General features: G+C 42.2%; 2 protein-coding genes across 16 annotated transcripts in view; both read left to right on the top strand.

The window, feature by feature from the left end:
- Positions 1 to 966: 966 nt before the first annotated feature.
- The window catches only part of TTC3 (tetratricopeptide repeat domain 3), a gene marked incomplete at its 5' end in the record, with an annotated part of 65,274 nt that continues 45,973 nt past the window's right edge, over positions 967 to 20,267 (top strand). The window contains 9 exons of the mRNA XM_050976784.1: positions 967 to 1,168; positions 3,031 to 3,116; positions 4,494 to 4,588; positions 6,484 to 6,546; positions 9,399 to 9,453; positions 10,068 to 10,230; positions 10,320 to 10,365; positions 12,915 to 13,065; positions 17,950 to 18,124. Of these exons, the coding sequence (XP_050832741.1) occupies positions 967 to 1,168; positions 3,031 to 3,116; positions 4,494 to 4,588; positions 6,484 to 6,546; positions 9,399 to 9,453; positions 10,068 to 10,230; positions 10,320 to 10,365; positions 12,915 to 13,065; positions 17,950 to 18,124 (1,036 nt within the window). The remainder of the gene's footprint in view (positions 1,169 to 3,030; positions 3,117 to 4,493; positions 4,589 to 6,483; positions 6,547 to 9,398; positions 9,454 to 10,067; positions 10,231 to 10,319; positions 10,366 to 12,914; positions 13,066 to 17,949; positions 18,125 to 20,267) is intronic.
- On the top strand, positions 15,370 to 17,950 carry LOC127059512 (uncharacterized). Of its 15 annotated transcripts, none has more exons than XM_050973926.1 (8): positions 15,370 to 15,586; positions 15,918 to 16,254; positions 16,294 to 16,324; positions 16,438 to 16,587; positions 16,698 to 16,797; positions 17,411 to 17,490; positions 17,728 to 17,761; positions 17,832 to 17,950. In XM_050973926.1, the coding sequence occupies exons 1-8, from the start codon at positions 15,418 to 15,420 to the stop codon at positions 17,921 to 17,923; spliced, it is 993 nt and encodes a 330-aa protein (XP_050829883.1). In that variant the 5' UTR covers positions 15,370 to 15,417; the 3' UTR covers positions 17,924 to 17,950. The 15 variants fall into 15 exon arrangements, with proteins under 15 accessions (XP_050829883.1, XP_050829843.1, XP_050829906.1 ...); XM_050973886.1 differs by lacking the exon at positions 17,728 to 17,761 and adding an exon at positions 17,556 to 17,589; XM_050973949.1 differs by having other exon boundaries at positions 15,371 to 15,586; positions 16,698 to 16,767; positions 17,728 to 17,950.

Below are 20,267 nucleotides of genomic sequence, written 5' to 3'. Positions count from 1 at the left end.
CACATAATAACAATAATACACTAATAACATAATCATAATAACATCAATAAGTAATACCATCAATAATAATGACATTATATAACATCAATATTACATGAATAATATTTACAACAGTAATAATATCAATAATAACATCAATATAATAACATATAATAGCAGCAGTATAGTAATATCAATATAATATCAATACAGTATTAATATGATAACATTAATAATAACATTAATAATAACATTAATATCATTAATAAAACCTATATGATAACATCAATAATAAAACCGATATTATAACATCAATAATAATTACATCAATAATAGTAACATCAATAACATCACTAATAATAACATCAATTTAACAATACCAATAATAATAACAACAGTAATAACAGCAAGGATGTTTCTAAATCAAATTGGGGAGGTTATATTATTTTATATATAATTTGAGTTCTCAAAGTTTCTAAATGAAATTTTTGGGGGTTTATTTTTTTTTTTTAATGATTTCAGTAATCACAAGGAAGTTTCTAAATCAGTTTGAGGGGATATATTTTTTTAATGAGTTCAGTCATTACAAGGAAGTTTCTAAATGAGTTTGGGGGGTTATTTTTTTTTTTTAATGATTTCAGTAATCACAAGGAAGTTTCTAAATCAATTTGGGGGGGTTATATTTTTTTAATGAGTTTAATCACAAGGAAGTTTCTAAATCACTGGGGGGGGTAATATTTTTTTAATGATTTCAGTCATTACAGGAAGTTTCTAAATGAGTTTGGGGGGTTATTTTTTTTAATGATTTCAGGTATTACAAGGAAGTTTCTAAATCAAATTTTGGGGTGTATATATTTTTTAAAGAATTCCAGAATGTTGTAAATGAGATGGCACCCTTTGCATTCCTGCCGTTGCAGGTGTGCTTTGCTGTGCAGCAGATCTCCCAGCCATTGCAATGTTTGTGTTTCCTGGCTGCTGCCTGCTTAAAGCCCAGCAGAGAGAGCAGCCCGGGGCTCGGCTGTGAATCGATGCCTGGTGTGGATTTTGTGTTTCCCGTGTCCCCAGGGTCAGTTCCACCTGGGAGAGGCCCTGGACTGGGTCAGGAGCGTGGGGCAGGCGGGGATGCTGCAGGACCTGGAGCAGATGGGCAGCTTCGGCAGGGTCATCCTGGCCATGTTCTTCTCCGAGTGTGAGTGCGGCTCTGCAGGGCAGAAATGGGAACCCAGATCCTCTGGGAACAGGGAGGGAGTCCTGCTCCTATTGCCAGGCTGGGCTGCTCCACTGGGAACATTATTACTGTTATTAGCATTAAGATTCTCCTTCTAGCTCCTTCTAGCTCCTTCTATCTCCTTCTATCTCCTTCTATCTCCTTCTTCTTCTCCTTCTTCTCCTCCGGTTTCTCTTAGAAACCAGGGAGGAATTCATGGCCTTATTTCCGTTCTGGGCTGCTCCACTAGGAAATTATTATTATTATTATTATTATTATTATTATTATTATTATTATTATTATTATTATTATTATTATTATTATTATTATTATTATTATTATTATTATTATTATTATTATTATTATCATTATCCTTCTCTTCCTCCTCCTCCTCCTCCTTCTCCTCCTCCTTCTCCTTCATTATTCCTCCTCCTCCTCATTATCTTTATCATTATCATCAATCTTTACTATATAGTATTTATAGATATTTATAATATGTATTATTTATACTATATTTTATTATAATATTACACATTATTATATTATTATAATTAATTATTATCATTATCATTATTTTATAATAGATATTGTTTATGTATTATAATATTTATTATATATTTAATTATAATAATAAATCTATAATATGTATTATTTGTGTATCTATTAAATATATATTATTAGATATCTATTGAATATATATTATTTACAATATATTGATAATAGCATTGTATGATTATAACATTATAATTGTATTTAATTATAATTGTGTAATTATAATATTACAATTTATTATTAGCAACATTATTTTATAACGTTTATACGTATTTATACTATGTTATTTATATGTAAGAATACTAAATCTATAATATAGATTATTCCTATATATTTATAATAGTTTTCTAATATACTTAGTTATAAGTATATATAATTATATTTTTACAATTTCTTCTTCTTATCATAATTATATTGATATTAACATTTATTTATAATTATTAAAATATATTTATCATAATATAGATTATTTTATATTTATAATACATTATTTATAATGTTATAATGATAATTGTGATTATAATAATGCTAATACTGATATAATAATAATGATAATGATAATGATAATAATAATAATAATAATAATAATAAATAATAATAATAATAATAATAAATAATAATAATAATAATATAATAATAATAATAATAATTTGGGCTGCTCCTGTTGCTGATCTTGTTGCAGGTTTTGGGGGCAGGCAGGAGCAGAGCAGGACTTGGAGTGGGAATTTTGGGAGTGGGAAACTTTTGGGAGTGGGGATTTTGGGAGTGGGGAATTTGGGAGTGGGGATTTTGGGAGTGGGGCATTTTGGGATGGGATGGAGTGGGGACTTTTTGGGAGGGGATTTTGGGAGTGGGGAATTTTGGGAGTGGGATGGCATTTTGGGAGTGGGGAATTTTGGGAGTGGGGCATTTTTGGGAGTGGGGAATTTTGGGAGTGGGGAATTTTTGGAGTGGGGAATTTGGAGTGGGGAATTTTGGGAGGGGTGGGGGGGAACTTTTGGGAGTGGGGCAACTTTTGGGAGTGGGAACTTTTGGAGTGGGAGTTTTGGAGTGGGGAGATTTTGGGAGTGGGGGCATTTTGGGAGTGGGGAATTTTTGGGAGTGGGAATTTTGGAGTGGGGGTTTTGGAGTGGGAATTTTTGGAGTGGGAGTTTTGGAGTGGGAATTTTTGGAGTGGGAATTTTTGGGAGTGGGAATTTTGGTAGTGGGAATTTTGGAGTGGGAATTTTGGTAGTGGGGAATTTTGGAGCGGGAGTTGCTCAGTCCGTGGCTGTGCTGGGTTCTCCCTGCAGGGACACGTTACATCACCAAGGTGGCCCTGGAGGGCTGTGACATCGTGGCAGAGCTCAGAGCCCACACCTCCGAGAGCTCCAGGAAGGTGAGAGCTGTCTTTGAGTCTTTTTTTGGGGGATTCTGGTTGTTATAAAACCCAAATTATTAAACACAAATATTTCAGAACCTCGAGTGTTTCATCCTGGCATAAAAAATTCCCTTTACTACGTGAAATAATGACCTTGCACTGCTGGATTCAGTGAGTTTATCCACCAAACTCCTTAAATTCAGCAGTGTAAAAAAGGGCAATATTGCATTTATCCACCAGTAAAGGGCAATATTGCATTTATCCACCACATTTTCTGCTCCTGATCCCAGTTAGATCAAATAATGATCTTTACCTGCTGAATTCAGTGAGTTTGGTGCATAAATGGTTTTTTCCTGGTTCCATGTAGATGAAATAATGATCTTTACACTGCTGAATTTAATGAATTTAGTGGATAAATTTTATTATTAATAATATTATTATTAATATTATTAATAATAGAATTTATTAATGGCACCACTGTTCCTGGTGCCATTTAGATGAAATAATGACCTTACACTGCTGAATTCACTGAGTTTATCCACCAAACTCCTTAAATTCAGCAGTGTAAAGATCAATATTTCATTTATCCACCACATTTTCTGTCCTGGTCCCACTTAGATGAAATAATGATCTTTACACTGCTGAATTTAATGGATTTAGTGGATAAATTTTCTATTCTTAGTCCCACTTAGATGAAATAATGACTTTTACACTGTTGAATTCAGTGAGTGTGGTGGATAAATGGTTTTTTCCTGGTCCCACTTACATGAAATAATGATCTTTGCACTGCTGAATTTAATGAATTTAATGGATAAATTTTCTGTTCCTGGTGCCACTTAGATGAAATAATAATCTTTACCTGCTGAATTCTGTGAGTTTGGTGCATAAATGGTTTTTTCCTGGTCCACTTAGATGAAATAATAATCTTTACCAGCTAAATTTAATGAATTCATGGATAAATTTTCTGTCCTGGTGCCATTTAGATGAAATAATGACCTTGCACTGCTGAATTCAGTGAGTTTATCCACCAAACTCCTTAAATTCAGCAGTGTAAAGATCAATATTTCATTTATCCACCACGTTTTCTGCTCCTGGTCCCACTTAGATGAAATAATGACTTTTACACTGCTGAATTCAGTGAGTGTGGTGGATAAATTTTCTGTTCCTAGTCCCACTTACATGAAATACTGACCTTTACCTGCTGAATTCAGTGAGTTTGGTGCATAAATGTTTTTTTCCTGGTCCCACTTAGATGAAATAATGATCTTTACCTGCTGAATTCAGTGAGTTTGGTGCATAAATTTTCTGTCTTAGTCCCACTTAGATGAAATAATGACTTTTCCATTGCTGAATTCAGTGATTTTGGTGCATAACTGTTTTTTCCTGGTCCCACAGAAGAGTGAAGCCATGAAGCAGAAAGGAAATGCTGAATTTTCCCAGGGAGCCCTGGGCTCTGCCATCGTCTCCTACACCAAAGCCATCGAGTTTTGGTAAGAACTGAGCTCAACTCCTTCTCTTTTCTCCTCATTTTGTGCAGTTTTGCATCAGCCCCTTTAATTAGAGGTCAAATGATGTCTCATTTTAAAAAAAAGCCCTATAACCCATTTTTATTCTATTTTTTCCTGTTTTTTTTTTCTGCTCCCAAACTCCTGTTAGGGCTTCAAATGACCAAGAGGAAGAGGAGCAAGCCAGCAAGGAAAATGAATTATTTTAATATGGATAATTTTAATTTCAATCACTTGGATTTTAAATGAATTCTTTAAATAATTTAAAATTTATTTGGTGTGGACACCCAAATAATGGTCTTGTTTGCTCTGGAAATGCTCCTGCAAATGTTGCCAATATTGATCATTATTTATCTTTATTCCCAGGATGCCAAAGGAATAAATTGCAGATATTTCCCTGCCTGTTCTTGGCAGCTCTCAGGCTTTGTTTCCTTTTGAAATCTTTGTTCCCTTTCTTCCTGAAAGGAGAAGGGAGGAAGGGATGAAATGGGAATTTTTAGGGCATTTTCTTTCCCCTGGAATGGCAGCAGGGTTGGTGTGTTCACCCCAGTGCTGTGCCCATGAAAATGCTGATTTTGCTCCTCCTGGGGTCCCTGAAATACAGGAAAATTGATAAAATCCCACTTTCCACAAAACCCCCTTGTGCAAAGAGTTGGGTGTTTCATTTTGAGCTCTGTAGCTTTACAATAATTTACAATTATGCCCTGAAAAGGATCAGGATTTTTGATTTATTTCTCCTCCCTTGTATCTACACCAACATCTCATCACATACAATTCCATTGAATTAATTCATTTCCAATATTCTGGGAATAAATCCATTTTTTCAACAGGAATAGCCATGATTAACTCTGAGCTGCTTTTTCAGAGCAGGATGGGAATAATTTGAATTAACTGGAAGTTGCATTAATGGCTCCAAAACTTACAAATGATTCCACAATTCCAATGAACATTCCCATATAAATCCATGGGGTTTTCTCTGTGCAGTTTTTGCTGCCAGATCTGGTGAAAAAAATCCCCTTTTTTCCCTTCTTCTTGCAGTTTTCAATAGGAATAGCCATGATTAACTCTGAGTTGACTGAGAATAATTTGAATTAATTGGAAGTTACATTAATGGCCCCAAAATTTACAAATGATCCCACAGTTATAATGAACATATAAACCCATGGGGGTTTCTGAGTGCAGTTTTTGCAGGGAAATCTGGTGAAAATCCCTTTTATTTTTTTCTTCTTAGGTTTTCAGTAGGAATGGTCATTATTAACTAATTGCAAGTTGCATTAATGCAACTTCCAAAACTTACAAATGATCCCACAATGACCACGAACATTCCCTTATAAAATCATGGGGTTTCTGAGTGGAGTTTTTGCAGGCAGATCTGGTGAAAATCGCTTTTTTCTCCCCTAGGTTTTTAATTAGGAATAGTCATTGGAAGTTCCTTTAATGGTCCCAAAACTTACAAATGATCCCACAATGACAATGAACATTCCCATACAAACCCATGGGTTTTCTCTGTGCAGTTTTTGCAGGCAAACCTGGTGACAGTTCAATATTTCCTCCTCCTTTGCAGGCAAATCTGGTGAAACTCCCATTTTTCCCTTCTCCTTGGGGTTTTCAATAGGAATAGCCAGGATTAACTCTGAGCTGGCTGAGAATAATTTGAATTATTTGGAAGTTGCATTAATGGCTCCAAAACTTACAAATGATCCCACAACTATATTTCCCATACAAACCCATGGAGGTTTCTGGGTGCAGTTTTTGCAGGCAAACCTGGTGACAGTTCAATATCTCCTCCTCCTTTGCAGGCAGAAACTCCCATTTTCCCCTTCTCCCTGTGGTTTTCAGTAGGATTAGCCAGGATTAACCCTTGCTGTGTTCTCCCCCAGCCCTACCAACCACCTGCTGTACGGGAACCGAGCTCTGTGCTTCATCATCATCCAGCAGTACGGGTGAGTGACACCCTGCTGTCCTGCTGTCTTGCTGTCCTGCTGTCCTGCTGTCCTGCTGTCCTGCTGCCCTGCTCCCTGCTGTCCTGCTGTCCTACTGTCCTGCTGCCCTGCTCCCTGCTGCCCTGCTGTCCTGCTGTCCTGCTGCCCTGCTGCCCTGCTGCCCTGCTGTCCTGCTGCCTGCGCCCTGCTCCCTGCTCCTGCTCCCTGCTCCCTGCTGTCTGATGTCTCTGCTGCCTGCTGCCTGCTGCCTGCTGCCCTGCTGCCTGCTGCCCTGCTCCTGCTGCCCTGCTGTCTGCTGTCTGCTGTCCTGCTGCCTCTGTGCCCTGCTCCTGCTGCCTGCTGCCCTGATGTCTCGCTGCCTGGCTCGCTGTCCTGCTGGCCTGCTGCCCTGCCTTGTCCCTGCTCCCCTGCTGCCCTGCTGTCCGCTGCCTGTCCTGCTGCCTGCTGTCCTGCTGCCCTGCTGTCCTGCTGTCCTGTCTTCCTGCTGCTGCTGCTCCTGCTGTCTGCTGTCCTGCTCCCCTGCTCCCTGTCCCTGGTGCCTGCTGTCCTGCTGCCTGCTCCCTGCTGCCCTGCTCCCTGCTGCCTGCTGCCTCTGCTGTTCCTGCTGCCTGCTGCCCTGCTGCCCTGCTGCCCTCCCCTGCTGCCTGCTCCTGCTGCCCTGCTGCCCTGCTGCCATGCTGCCCTGCTCCCTGCTGCCCTGCTGCCCTGCTGTCCTGCTGTCCTGCTGCCCTGCTGCCTGCTCCTGCTGCCCTGCTCCCTGCTGCCTGCTGTCCTGCTGCCTGCTCCTGCTGCCCTGCTGTCCTGCTGCCATGCTGCCGCTGTCCTGCTGTCCTGCTGCCTGCTCCCTCCTGCTCCTCTCCCTGCTGCCCTGCTGCCCTGCTGCCCTGCTGTCCTGCTGCCCTGCTGCCCTGCTGCCCTGCTGCCTGCTGCCCGCCTGCCTGCTGTCCTGCTGTCCTGCTCCCTGCTGTCCTGCTCCCTGCTGCCCTGCTCCCTGCTGCCTGCTGTCCTGCTGTCCTGCTGCCTGCTGCCCTGCGTCCTGCTGTCCTGCTGCCTGCTGTCCCTGCTGTCCTGCTGTCCTGCTGTCCTGCTGTCCTGCTGTCCTGCTGCCCTGCTCCCCTGCTCCCTCCTGCCCTGCTGTCCTGCTCCCTGCTGCCCTGCTGCCCTGCTGTCCTGCTGTCCTGCTGCCCTGCTCCCTGCTCCCTGCTGCCCTGCTCCCTGCTGTCCTGCTGTCCTGCTGCCCTGCTGCCCTGCTGCCCTGCTGCCTGCTCCCTGCTCCCTGCTGCCCTGCTCCCTGCTTTCCTGCTGCCCTGCTCCCTGCTGCCCTGCTGCCCTGCTCCCTGCTCCCTCCCTGCTGCCCTGGCATTAATTGCAGTTTCAAACCCTAAAGCCTTGGTCCTGCTGCTGGGGCTGCAGTTCTTTGTGGTTGTGGCTCCCTGGAGGTGTCCATGGCCAGGTTGGGGTTGCTCCTGGAGCAGCCTGCGGTGGTGGGAGGTGGCCCTGTTCCTTTTGGGGTGGAACTGGGGGAGATTTGAGCTCCTTTCCCACCCAAACCATTCCATAGCTTGGAAAAAACCAAACCATTTCCATAGATTGGAAGGAAAACCCCAAACCATTTCCGAAGCTTGGAAAAAACCAAACCATTTCCATAGATTGGAAAAAACCAAACCATTTCCATAGATTGGAAAAAACCAGCCCATTTCCATAGATTGGATGGAAAACCCCAAACCATTTCCATAGTTTGGGAGGAGAACCCCAAACCATTTCCATAGATTGGAACAACCCCAAACCATTTCCATAGTTTGGAAAAACCCCAAACCATTTCCATAGTTTGGAAAAAACAACCCCAAACCATTTCCATAGTTTGGAAAAACAACCCCAAACCATTGCATAATTCCCATATGAGCTGCTGTTTTATTCCATTTTTAATTTTTATATTCTCATTTATTAAATTTGTATTTATGGAGGGGTTTTTTTTGTGTTTTTTTGTATTTGTATTTATGGAGGGGTTTTTTTGTGGTTTTTTGGATTTTTATTATTGGAGGGAGTTTGTATTATTTATTTTTTTGTATTTATGTAATTTTTGAATTTATTTTATTTATTTTTACACCAGCCTGGAGATTTTATATATATATATATATTATATACTATCTATATATATATATATACTATATAATATATATCTGTTGTATATTATATGTATTATATTACATATCATATATGCCTGTTTATGTGTATTTATATAATTATATATATATATCATATCTAAAAATTATATCTATATTAACTATCACATATGTATGTATATGTGTATTTATGTAATTATATATACATAGAATAGAATAGATTCATTATATATAAAATGTAACATATATAATATATAACAATACATAGTATGTATAAACTATCTTATGTATAAAATATGCTATAGAAATATAATATCCAGAATATATAATATATGTATATGTATTATATCTAGTCATATTATATATAATATGTAATACCTATTATAACCAGTTATATTTTATATTATATATTATTATCTAGTAAAATATATACATCCTATCTGTGTTATCTCCCGTTATATAATCTATCCTATATAATATATATTATAAACAGTTCTATAATATATATATTTTATTATATATAAACTATCTATAGTATATTGTATGTATGTATATATATTTATATTGTATATCATCCATATTATAGCAATATATATTATATATAAAATATATAAATATATATAAATTTGTACAAATATTTTAATACCAAATATACATTAAAATATAAATATAAATTATGTATAAAGCTCTAAATAATGAATTCCTCTTCTTTCCCCTCCCTTCTCTCAGGAGAGCTGTACTCGATGGAAAAAGAGCCATAGTTCTCAAGCCTGACTGGCCAAAGGTTGGTTTCTTGCACATCCCAAAATCAGCTTTTATTTAATTTTTTTTGCCATTTTAGAGGCAGATGAGAACCCCGAGCTGATTTTTCATGCCTGGGCCCAGAGCTCTGTGGGCTGGGCATTCTGCCAGTGCATTTTCCCGGGGTTTTTAGGGTTAAAATCTTATTTTGAGGCTGGTACCGGGTGCCTGGCACGTGTAAAGACAGAAGGAAATGTTTCTTATGCTGTGAGTTATCAGCATAACTTTATAAAATGCATTGAGATAAACAGAAAAATCCTGGTGAATGGCCAGCAGGTATTTCCCAATATTCCTGGCCTGAAGGAGAGTAAATAAGAGATAATTACAGAATTGCAAAGCAGCTGAGATTAGAGAAGAAAAAGCAAATTTGCTCTTTTCCACTGCAGAGAACGCAAAAAAAACCCCAAATTTCCTTTTTTCCCAGTGACTTATCCCTGTTCCAGTCCAAACCTGATTTCTCACCAGCTGAGAGCAGCTGCATTACCCAAAATTTACCTTTTCCCTGTTCAATCCTCCTCTCCTTGGTGTGGCTAAACCCTCAAAACCCTGATTTGATTTGATTTTATTGATTTAATTTTCTATTTTCTTTGCTGCTAGGGTCACCACCACTACTGCAAAGCCCTGGCCCTGCTGGGGCAGGCTGAGCTGGCCCTGGTGGCCAACGAGCGAGCGCAGGAGCTGTGCCAGGACAGCCCCGAGGGGCTCCGCGACCTCGTCCGGCAGAACCAGAAACTCCGCAGAACCTTCCAGAAGCTCGCGGGTAACCCCTGCTGCCACCCCCCGGGATTGCCTGCACGGCCAGCTGGGCTCTGAGCTCTCATTGCTGATTTTTTGGGGTTCTTTTTGTAGGTACTGAAGGAAAAGAGAAGGGGAGGAAGACTCTGCTTGAGAAAAAGTAAGGGTTGGGTTTGGATGGATTTTTCATTGATTTTTCATTGATTTTTTGTTGATTTTCCGTTGATTTTCCGTTGACTTTACGTTGACTTTCCGTTGATTTTTCACTGATTTTTTCATTGATTTTTCTTTGATTTTTGTTGGGGTTTTGTGGATTTTTTTGTGGATTTTTTTTTGTGGATTTTTGGTGGGTTTTTTGTTGCTTTTTGTTGATTTTTTGTGGATTTTTAATGGATTTTTTTGTGGATTTTTCGTTGATTTTTTTGTGGATTTTTAATGGATTTTTGTGGATTTTTTGTTGATTTTTAGTGGGTTTTTTAGTGGATTTTTAATGGATTTTTCATGGATTTTTCGTTGACTTTTAGTGGATTTTTAATGGATTTTTTTGTGGATTTTTCGTTGATTTTTTTGTGGATTTTTAATGGAATTTTGTGGATTTTTTGTTGATTTTTAGTGGGATTTTTCGTGGATTTTTCGTGGATTTTTCGTGGATTTTTCGTGGATTTTTCGTGGATTTTTCGTTGATTTTTAATGGATTTTTAATGGATTTTTGTTGTTTTTATGGTTTTTTTGTGGATTTTCGTGGATTTTTCGTGGATTTTCGTGGATTTGTGGATTTATGTTTTTGTTGATTTTTAGTGGATTTTTAATGGATGTTTTGTGGATTTTTCGTTGATTTTTAGTGGGCTTTTTAGTGGACTTTTTGTGGATTTTTTTGTGGATTTTTTTGTGGAATTTTTCATGGATTTTTCATGGATTTTAATTATTTTTTAAATGATTTTTTAAAATTTTTAAAAAATTAGCTGTTTTTTTATTGGTTTGTTTTAAATTGATTTTCCGTTCTATTCCATTGATTTTTTTAAAAAAATTAGCAATGTTTTTTGGTTCGTTGTTAATTTATTTTTCATGGATTTTTTGGTTGATTTTTCATTGATTTTTAACTGATTTTTGATTGGTTTTTAACTAATTTTAATTGATATTAAAAAAATAGCCATGTTTTTTGGTCCGTTTTAAATTGATTCTTAATTGATTTTTTATTGATTTTTTTCATTTATTTTTAGTTGATTTTTTGTTGATTTCTCTTTGATGTCTCATTGATTTTTCGTTGATTTTTCATTGATTTAATTCACTGATTTTTAACTGATTTTTAATTGATTTAAAAAAAAAAAAATAGCAGTGTTTTTTGGTCCGTTTTAAATTGATTTTCCCATTGATTTTTCTGTTGATTTTGTTGATTTTCATTGCATTTTCATTGATTTTTTTTTTCCATTGATTTTTCATTGATTTGACTCATTGATTTTTTTAACTGATTTTTAACTGATTTGTAATTGATTTTTTAAAAAAATTTGGTTAATTTTGAATTGATTTCTCATTGATTTTTCATTTATTTTTTTTCATTGATTTCTCATTGATTTTTTCATTGATTTCTCATTGATTTAATTCATTGATTTTTAACTGATTAAAAAAAAAAAAGAATTTTTGGGTTCATTTTAAATTGACTTTTTATTGATTTTAGTTGATTTTTTTTTAATTAGCATTGCTTAAGTGATATAAAATGTAGGTATTCCATAAATTTTGTTGTCTACCAGGAAATAAAACCAGAATTAATCAATTTTTCAGGATTTCTGAGGATTTCTATGAACTTAAATCAACTTCAGTACCCAGAGCAGTGTGGGGCCAGGGTATTTTTAACAATTAATTGACATTTTTAATGATTTAAATAATTAAATTTGGTCATTTAATTCCAATATTTGTAGAAAATTGAGGTGTTTTTTTAGAATTATTTTATTATTTTATGTAATTATTTTTTATTTGTGGTTTTTTTTTGCTGTATCTTTGCCCAAGTTTGGAGCTGTAAAAAACACCTGATAAAATCTAAATATGTATGAAAATTCTAAATATATAAATTTAGCCATTCAGTTCCAATTTTCTAGAAAATTGAGGGGTTTTTTAAATTATTTTATTATTTTCTGTAATTATTTTTTTATTTGTGGTTTTTTTCTGTATCTTTGCCCAAGTTTGGAGGTGTAAAAAAACCCTGATAAAATTAAATATATATGAAACTTCTAAATAGATAAATTTAGTCATTCAGTTCCAATTTTTCTAGAAAATAAAATAATTTTATATTAATAATTATTAATAATAATTATTTCTTATAGAAAGAAAAATATTTTATTTCTATAATAAAATAATTTTTTAAATTAATAAAATTTTTAATTTTTAAATTAAAAAAACACAAATAAAAATAATTACATAAAATAATAAAATAATTTTAAAAATTATTGTTTTATGTAATTATTTTTTTATTTGTGGGGTGTTTTTGCTGTATCTTGGCCCAAGTTTGAAGCTGTAATAAAAGCCTGGTGAAACCCTTCACATTTTGATATTTATATTCTATACAAATTATTATTTTATATTGTATATAAATGGTATATATTGAATATTTGTGGGATTACAGCCCTGTAGGAGGGGTGAGATGAATTTGTGTTTTTCATGTTGGATTTGGGTGAACCATGGAGAAAACCAGGAATTCTCTCTCGTTTCCATCAGGGACTGCCGTGCCTGCAGATCCCCTGCCAGCCCTTCCCGGGAGCAGGAGGGAGCAGAGAGGGAGAGCAAGAGGAGCCAGGAGGAGAAGCAGGAGACAGCCCAGGTACTGCTGGAACCTTCTAGAATTACACCTGGAAATGCGGGAATTCCAGTTGGAATCTCAGGAATTCCATCAGGAACTGCAGGAATTCCAGCTGGAATCTCAGGAATTCCATCAGGAACTGCAGGAATTCCGGCTGGAATCTCAGGAATTCCACCTGGGACTGCAGGAATTCCAGCTGGAATCTCAGGAATTCCAGCTGGAACTGCAGCAATTCCATCAGGAACTGCAGGAATTCCAGCTGGGACTGCAGGAATTCCATCAGGAACTGCAGGAATTCCATCAGGAACTGCAGGAATTCCAGCTGGAGCTGCAGGAATTCCATCAGGAACTGCAGGAATTCCAGATGGAATTCCGTCAGGAAATGCAGCAATTCCATCAGGAACTGCAGGAATTCCATCAGGAACTGCAGGAATTCCAGATGGAATTCCGTCAGGAAATGCAGCAATTCCATCAGGAACTGCAGGAATTCCACCAGGAACTGCAGGAATTCCATTTGCAGGAATTCCATCAGGAACTGCAGGAATTCCCTCTGGAACTGCAGCAATTCCATCAAAAACTGCAGGAATTCCATCTGGAATATCAGGAGTTCCATCAGGATCTGCAGGAATTCCACCTGGAACTGCTGGAATTCCATCTGGAATTGCAGGAATTCCATCAGGAACTGCAGGAATTTCATCTGTGACTGTAGGAATTCCATCAGGAATTGCAGGAATTCCACCTGGAACTGCAAATGGAATTCCTGCAGCAATTCCACCGGAAACTGCAGCAATTCCATCAGGAACTGCAGGAATTCCAGCTGGAACTGCAGGAATTCTATTTGCAGGAATTCCACCTGGAATATCGGGAGTTCCATCAGGAACTGCTGGAATTCCATAAGGAACTGCAGGAATTCCATTTGGAACTGCAGGGATTCCAGCGAATTCCATCAGGAACTGCAAGAATTCCAGCTGCAGGAATTCCAGATAGAACTGCAGAAATTTCATCTGGGGCTGCAGGAATTCCACCTGGAACTGCAGGAATTCCAGCAGGAATTCCGGCTACAGGAATTCCACTCAGCCCAGGCGGGAGAAGTTAGGAAAAGCCAGGATTTTTGGGATTTGTGTTTGGTTCAGTCCCAGTCCTCCTGGGAGGACATTACATCACATTACATTACATTGATGTATAATATAGAAATATTTTGATATAATATTTCTAATATTGTTAATATATACATTTAGTAATACGTTGTATTCTAAATATATTTGTATCCTATATTATAATCTATTCATTTATGGTTCTGAATATATTTTATTTTCTATTCATATTAATACGCTATATTTATTATAACATACAGGTTATTTAATATATTATAGATACATTATATTATTCTATAAATATAAGACTATCATATAAATAATTATATTTGATATATTTATAATGTATAAAATATATAACTATATACATTAAATATATAAATATATCTAGTATTGATATATAGTTTTCTATAGTATCATAAACTAAATACATGGTATATAAGTGTATATATCTAATTTTTATAAAATATCTACATCTTCAATCTAATAATATGCCTTCTCTATCTCGTCTCTCACTCTCTCTCGTTTTTTATGCGTCCCTCTCCCTCCCACGCATATCCTCTCCACAGCTTCTCCCTCTATCCGTCTCTACTGATATCCCATCCCTCCCTTTCACTCTCTCCTCTCTCCCCCTCTCTCCATCTCTCCGTCGCTCTCAGTTTTCTCTCCGTCTTTCTCACCTCTCTCCTCTGTCTTTTCCCTTCTGCTCCCTTTTTCATCTTTCTCTTTCTCTTTCGGCTCTCTCTTTCCCTCGTTACGCGCTCGCTTTTTTCTCTTTTCTCTCCCTCTGCTGTCCTCTTCTCCATGCCGCGCCGCTCTCTTTCTCTGTTTCTGGTCTCCTCTTTCCCCTCCTTCTACTCTCTCTTTCTCTCTCCTCTTCCCTTCTTCTCCTGCCTGCTCCTGTCCTCTTTCTCTTTCTCTGTTTCTGCTCTCTATTTCCCTCATTCTCCTTTCGACGGCAAATACAGAAGAGGGCGAAGCGAGATGGGAAAAACACCAACTAAGAACACAGAAAGGGGAAGCAAAGATAAAAGGAAGAAGAAGGGACCGAGAAGAAGCGCATAAAGACAGAAGAACGGAACGAAAAGGGAAGCTAGAAAAAAGGAGATGAACTTACAGAAAACGAAAACATGAAAGTGACACCCACTAATGCCACTAAAAAAGCTGCCCCCATGCAGGAAATGCTGGGAACGATTGAAGTTTTGAGCAGGGCAGGGCAGCCCCTGGTGGCTCTTTGTCTGTCTGTCTGTCCGTCTGTCCGGCAGGGGGAGGGCCCTGGGCTGTGACGTTGGCCCTGGGAAACGAAACCAGAGCAGGAGGGCAGGAAATGGGAATTCTGGACTTGGAGAGCAGGCAGGGAGAGCCCGGCAGGGCTGGGGCTGGGCTCTGGCTCTGCTGGATCTCCCTCAGCTCCCCGGGCTGGGCTCTGGCTCTGCTGGATCTCCCTCAGCTCCCAGGCTGGGCTCTGGCTCTGCTGGATCTCCCTCAGCTCCCAGGCTGGCTCGGCTCTGCTGGATCTCGCTCAGCTCCCTGGGCTGGCTCTGGCTCTGCTGGATCTCCCTCAGCTCCCTGGGCTGGGCTCTTGGATCTCCCTCAGCTCCCAGGCTGGGCTCTGGCTCTGCGGATCTCCCTCAGCTCCCTGGGCTCTGGCCTCTGCTGGATCTCCCTCAGCTCCCTGGCTGGGCTCTGGATCTCCCTCAGCTCCCTGGGCTGGGCTCTGGCTCTGCTGGATCTCCCTCAGCTCCCTGGGCTGGGCTCTGGCTCTGCTGGATCTCCCTCAGCTCCCAGGCTGGGCTCTGGCTCTGCTGGATCTCCCTCAGCTCCCAGGCTGGGCTCTGGATCTCCCTCAGCTTCCAGGCTGGGCTCTGGCTCTGCTGGATCTCCCTCAGCTCCCAGGCTGGGCTCTGGCTCTGCTGGATCTCCCTCAGCTCCCTGGGCTCTGGCTCTGGCTCTGCTGGATCTCCCTCAGCTCCCAGGCTGGGCTCTGGCTCTGCTGGATCTCCCTCAGCTCCCAGGCTGGGCTCTGGCTCTGCTGGATCTCCCTCAGCTCCCAGGCTGGGCTCTGGCTCTGCTGGATCTCCCTCAGCTCCCTGAGCTGGGCTCTGGCTCTGCTGGATCTCCCTCAGCTCCCTGGGCTGGGCTCTGGATCTCCCTCAGCTCCCAGGCTGGGCTCTGGCTCTGCTGGATCTCCCTCAGCTCCCAGGCTGGGCTCTGGATCTCCCTCAGCTCCCTGGCTGGGCTCTGGCTCTGCTGGATCTCCCTCAGCTCCTGGCTGGGCTCTGGCTCTGCTGGATCTCCCTCAGCTCCCTGGGCTGGCTCGGCTCTCTGGATCTCCCTCAGCTCCCAGGCTGGGCTCTGGCTCTGCTGGATCTCCCTCAGCTCCCTGGGCTCTGGCTCTGCTGGATCTCCCTCAGCTCCCTGGGCTGGGCTCTGGCTCTGCTGGATCTCCCTCAGCTCCCTGGGCTCTGGCTCTGCTGGATCTCCCTCAGCTCCCTGGGCTCTGGCTCTGGCTCTGCTGGATCTCCCTCAGCTCCCAGGCTGGGCTCTGGCTCTGCTGGATCTCGCTCAGCTCCCTGGGCTGGGCTCTGGATCTCCCTCAGCTCCCAGGCTGGGCTCTGGATCTCCCTCAGCTCCCAGGCTGGGCTCTGGCTCTGCTGGATCTCCCTCAGCTCCCTGGGCTGGGCTCTGGATCTCCCTCAGCTCCCAGGCTGGGCTCTGGCTCTCCCTCAGCTCCCTGGGCTGGGCTGCTGGATCTCCCTCAGCTCCCAGGCTGGGCTCTGGCTCTGCTGGATCTCCCTCAGCTCCCGGCTGGGCTCTGGCTCTGCTGGATCTCCTCAGCTCCCTGGGCTGGGCTTGGCTCTGCTGGATCTCCCTCAGCTCCAGGCTGGGCTCTGGCTCTGCTGGATCTCCCTCAGCTCCCAGGCTGGGCTCTGGCTCTGGGATCTCCCTCAGCTCCCTGGCTGGGCTCTGGATCTCCCTCAGCTCCCGGCTGGGCTCTGGCTCTGCTGGATCTCCCTCAGCTCCTGGGCTGGGCTCTGGCTCTGCTGGATCTCCCTCAGCTCCGGCTGGGCTCTGGCTCTGCTGGATCTCCCTCAGCTCCCTGGGCTCTGGCTCTGCTGGATCTCCCTCAGCTCCCTGGGCTCTGGCTCTGCTGGATCTCCCTCAGCTCCCTGGCTGGCTCTGGCTCTGCTGGATCTCCCTCAGCTCCAGGCTGGGCTGGCTCTGCTGGATCTCCCTCAGCTCCCAGGCTGGGCTCTGGCTGCTGGATCTCCCTCAGCTCCCATGGGCTCTGGCTCTGCTGGATCTCCCTCAGCTCCCAGGCTGGGCTCTGGCTCTGCTGGATCTCCCTCAGCTCCCTGGGCTGGGCTCTGGCTCTGCTGGATCTCCCTCAGCTCCCTGGGCTCTGGCTCTCCCTCAGCTCCCTGGGCTGGGCTCTGGCTCTGCTGGATCTCCCTCAGCTCCCAGGCTGGGCTCTGGCTCTCCCTCAGCTCCCTGGGCTGGGCTCTGGCTCTGCTGGATCTCCCTCAGCTCCCTGGGCTGGGCTCTGGCTCTCCCTCAGCTCCCTGGGCTGGGCTCTGGCTCTGCTGGATCTCCCTCAGCTCCCTGGGCTGGGCTCTGGATCTCCCTCAGCTCCCAGGCTGGGCTCTGGCTCTCCCTCAGCTCCCTGGGCTGGGCTCTGGCTCTGCTGGATCTCCCTCAGCTCCCAGGCTGGGCTCTGGCTCTCCCTCAGCTCCCTGTGCTCGGCCTCCCCAGGGGATATTTCTGGGTCGGGCTGGTGGGCAGCAGAAACTGAGCCCACGGGGAGGGAAATCCTCACAGAAGCACTTTGGTAGTGAAATGATTCTGCTTTGCCTCTTGAGGAGTAGAGTGCAGCACATTTTCATTTCTTTACCTGCTGAGGGGTTTGGGCTCTTTGGCTTGGTTTAAACCCACTCCAGGAGGTGGATTTGGGGTTTTAATCCGATATTTTTGCCCTCAGGTGACTGAGCCCCAGGGAGCAGACGGCAAAGTTTCCGCGCTGGAGCAGCCTACAAGTGAGTTTGTTTTGCTTTTTATCAAACCTGAGCCATTCCTTCCTCTGCTGCTGCCCTAATTAATGAGCAGCAGTTAATTTCCTGTCATTTCCACAACAATGAGCAACCAGCTTTTACTTCTTCCTCAGCCACTTCTCTACTTCTGCCTTCATTCCTCGATGCTTCTGCAATTTGCATCTCCTTGACTGAATTCAGAACTGAAAGTGGAATTAAAGAGTGAAATCTGAGCCACAGGCTGGAAATGCTTTCCCTCCTCCTGAGCCAGGGTCTAAATTAAACAGGAATTCTGTATTTCAATATTTACCATTAATTTGTGGTTCATAAGTGCCCCATCAGAAAATAATTCTGCAGGTGAAGAGGCCACAAAATATTTGGCAGAGTGGATTTTTAGCTGCAGACTCGCAGAGTTCTGTGGTTTCTTCCTCATGTTTGGGGTTTTTTTAATGAATAAATCAATTTATAGAGAGAACTCCCACCCCCAGAGCCCCCCCCAGTGCCAGAGTTCCTTTTCTGCACTGGAAGTGAAATCCAGGCAGTTCTGAGATTCAAGGGGAAATCCTTTCCTCATTTTTCCTGGGGGTTTTTGCCACCTGCTCTCACTTCTCTGGAGCCTTTGGTGCCCCATTCCTGGAACATTTAAATAATTTTAAAGCACAGAGCACTGGAAAATTGGATTTTAGGAAAGCACTGAAGGTGTGTTAGGAAATATTATTTTGAAATGAGCAGGAGGAGGATCCTGATCTTGGGAGCTTTGTGAGCACCTTGCAGGATTAAAGGGTTTCTTGGGAGGTGGGAAAGGTTGCACAGGAAATCCCAAGAGGTTTTTGTTGGGAAGAGGTCAGGTGGTAACAGAGGGAAAAAAAAAAAAGAAAATTGGATTCTTTTCTGAAACCAGGCTGGGAGAGTTGGGATTGCTCAGCCTGGAAAAGGTTTGGGGAGAGCTCAGAGTCCCTGAAGGGGCTCCCGGAGAGGGACTGGGGACAGGAGCCAGGGAATGGCTCCAGAGCAGGATCTGATGGGATTTGGGGCAGGATCTGATGGGATTTGGGGCAGGAATTGTCCCCTGGGAGGGTGGGGACATCCTGGGTTTCTGAATCCCTCCTCCTGGAGGAGCTTGGCTGTGACTGGAGCCAGGTTTAGTGGCAGACCTGAGCTCTGGTTTATGGCCAAGGGTTTGTTGGGGTGGGATTGATCCTTCCTGGGAGTTTGTCCCTCAGGATTAAGGGGGCAAACCCAGGGTATTGATACAGGTAAAGCAAATCCTGGATTTCAGGTGATGGAGATAATGATCAGAGAGAGGGATTTGAATCAATTTGTTATAAATCCTGGATTTGAGGTGATGGACATAATGATCAGAGAAAAGGATTTTAATAAATTATAAATCCTGGATTTGAGGTGTTGGAGATAATGATTGGAGACAGGGATTCTAATCAATTAATTATAAATCCTGGATTTCAGGTGATGGAGATAATGATTAGAGAAAGGGATTTGAATCAATCTGCTATAAATCCTGGATTTCAGGTGATGGAGACAATGAGTAGAGAGAGGGATTTAAATCAATAAAAAATCTTGGATTTCAAGTGATGGAGATAATGATGAGAGAGAGGGATTTTAATCAATTATAAATCCTGGATTTCAGGTGATGGAGACAATGATTAGAGAGAGGGATTTGAATCAATCTGTGGAAGTGGTTGTCACTGATACTTCAGTGCATTGTTCAAGCAACACTTTTATAATGGTTATTTTTTAGCCTGGAGAAAAAAAGGCTCCAGGGAGACCTTAAATCCCCTTCCAGGGCCTAAAGGGGCTCCAGGAGAGCTGAGAGGGACTTGGGGACAGGGGGGACAGGAGCCAGGGAATGGCCTTGAGCTGCAGGAGGTGCTGCTGGAACCAGCCAAACCCAAACTTTGCAACCCAACCCGGAGCAGTAAAATTCAGCCATTCTCACCCTCAGTGCTGAACACAGCCAGAGCCTCCTCTCCTCTTTGCTGGAATTCATTTCTGCCCACTTTGCTGTGGCTCTGGGCTCTTCAAAGGGACAGGAGCAGCTGCTGGCTGTGGTAAAGTTGTTTTTTGCATGAGTCCATCAGTCTTGAGGGCAGATTCTGAGTGGGTCCTTCTGAAGTGAGGAGATGCAGCTGGC

Source organism: Serinus canaria, chromosome 1 (genome assembly GCF_022539315.1).
Source record: "Serinus canaria isolate serCan28SL12 chromosome 1, serCan2020, whole genome shotgun sequence".
In the NCBI taxonomy this organism is placed as follows: Eukaryota; Metazoa; Chordata; class Aves; order Passeriformes; family Fringillidae; genus Serinus; species Serinus canaria.
The sequence above is the reverse complement of the archived record's forward strand: the minus strand, read 5'-3'. Positions and strand labels throughout refer to the sequence as shown.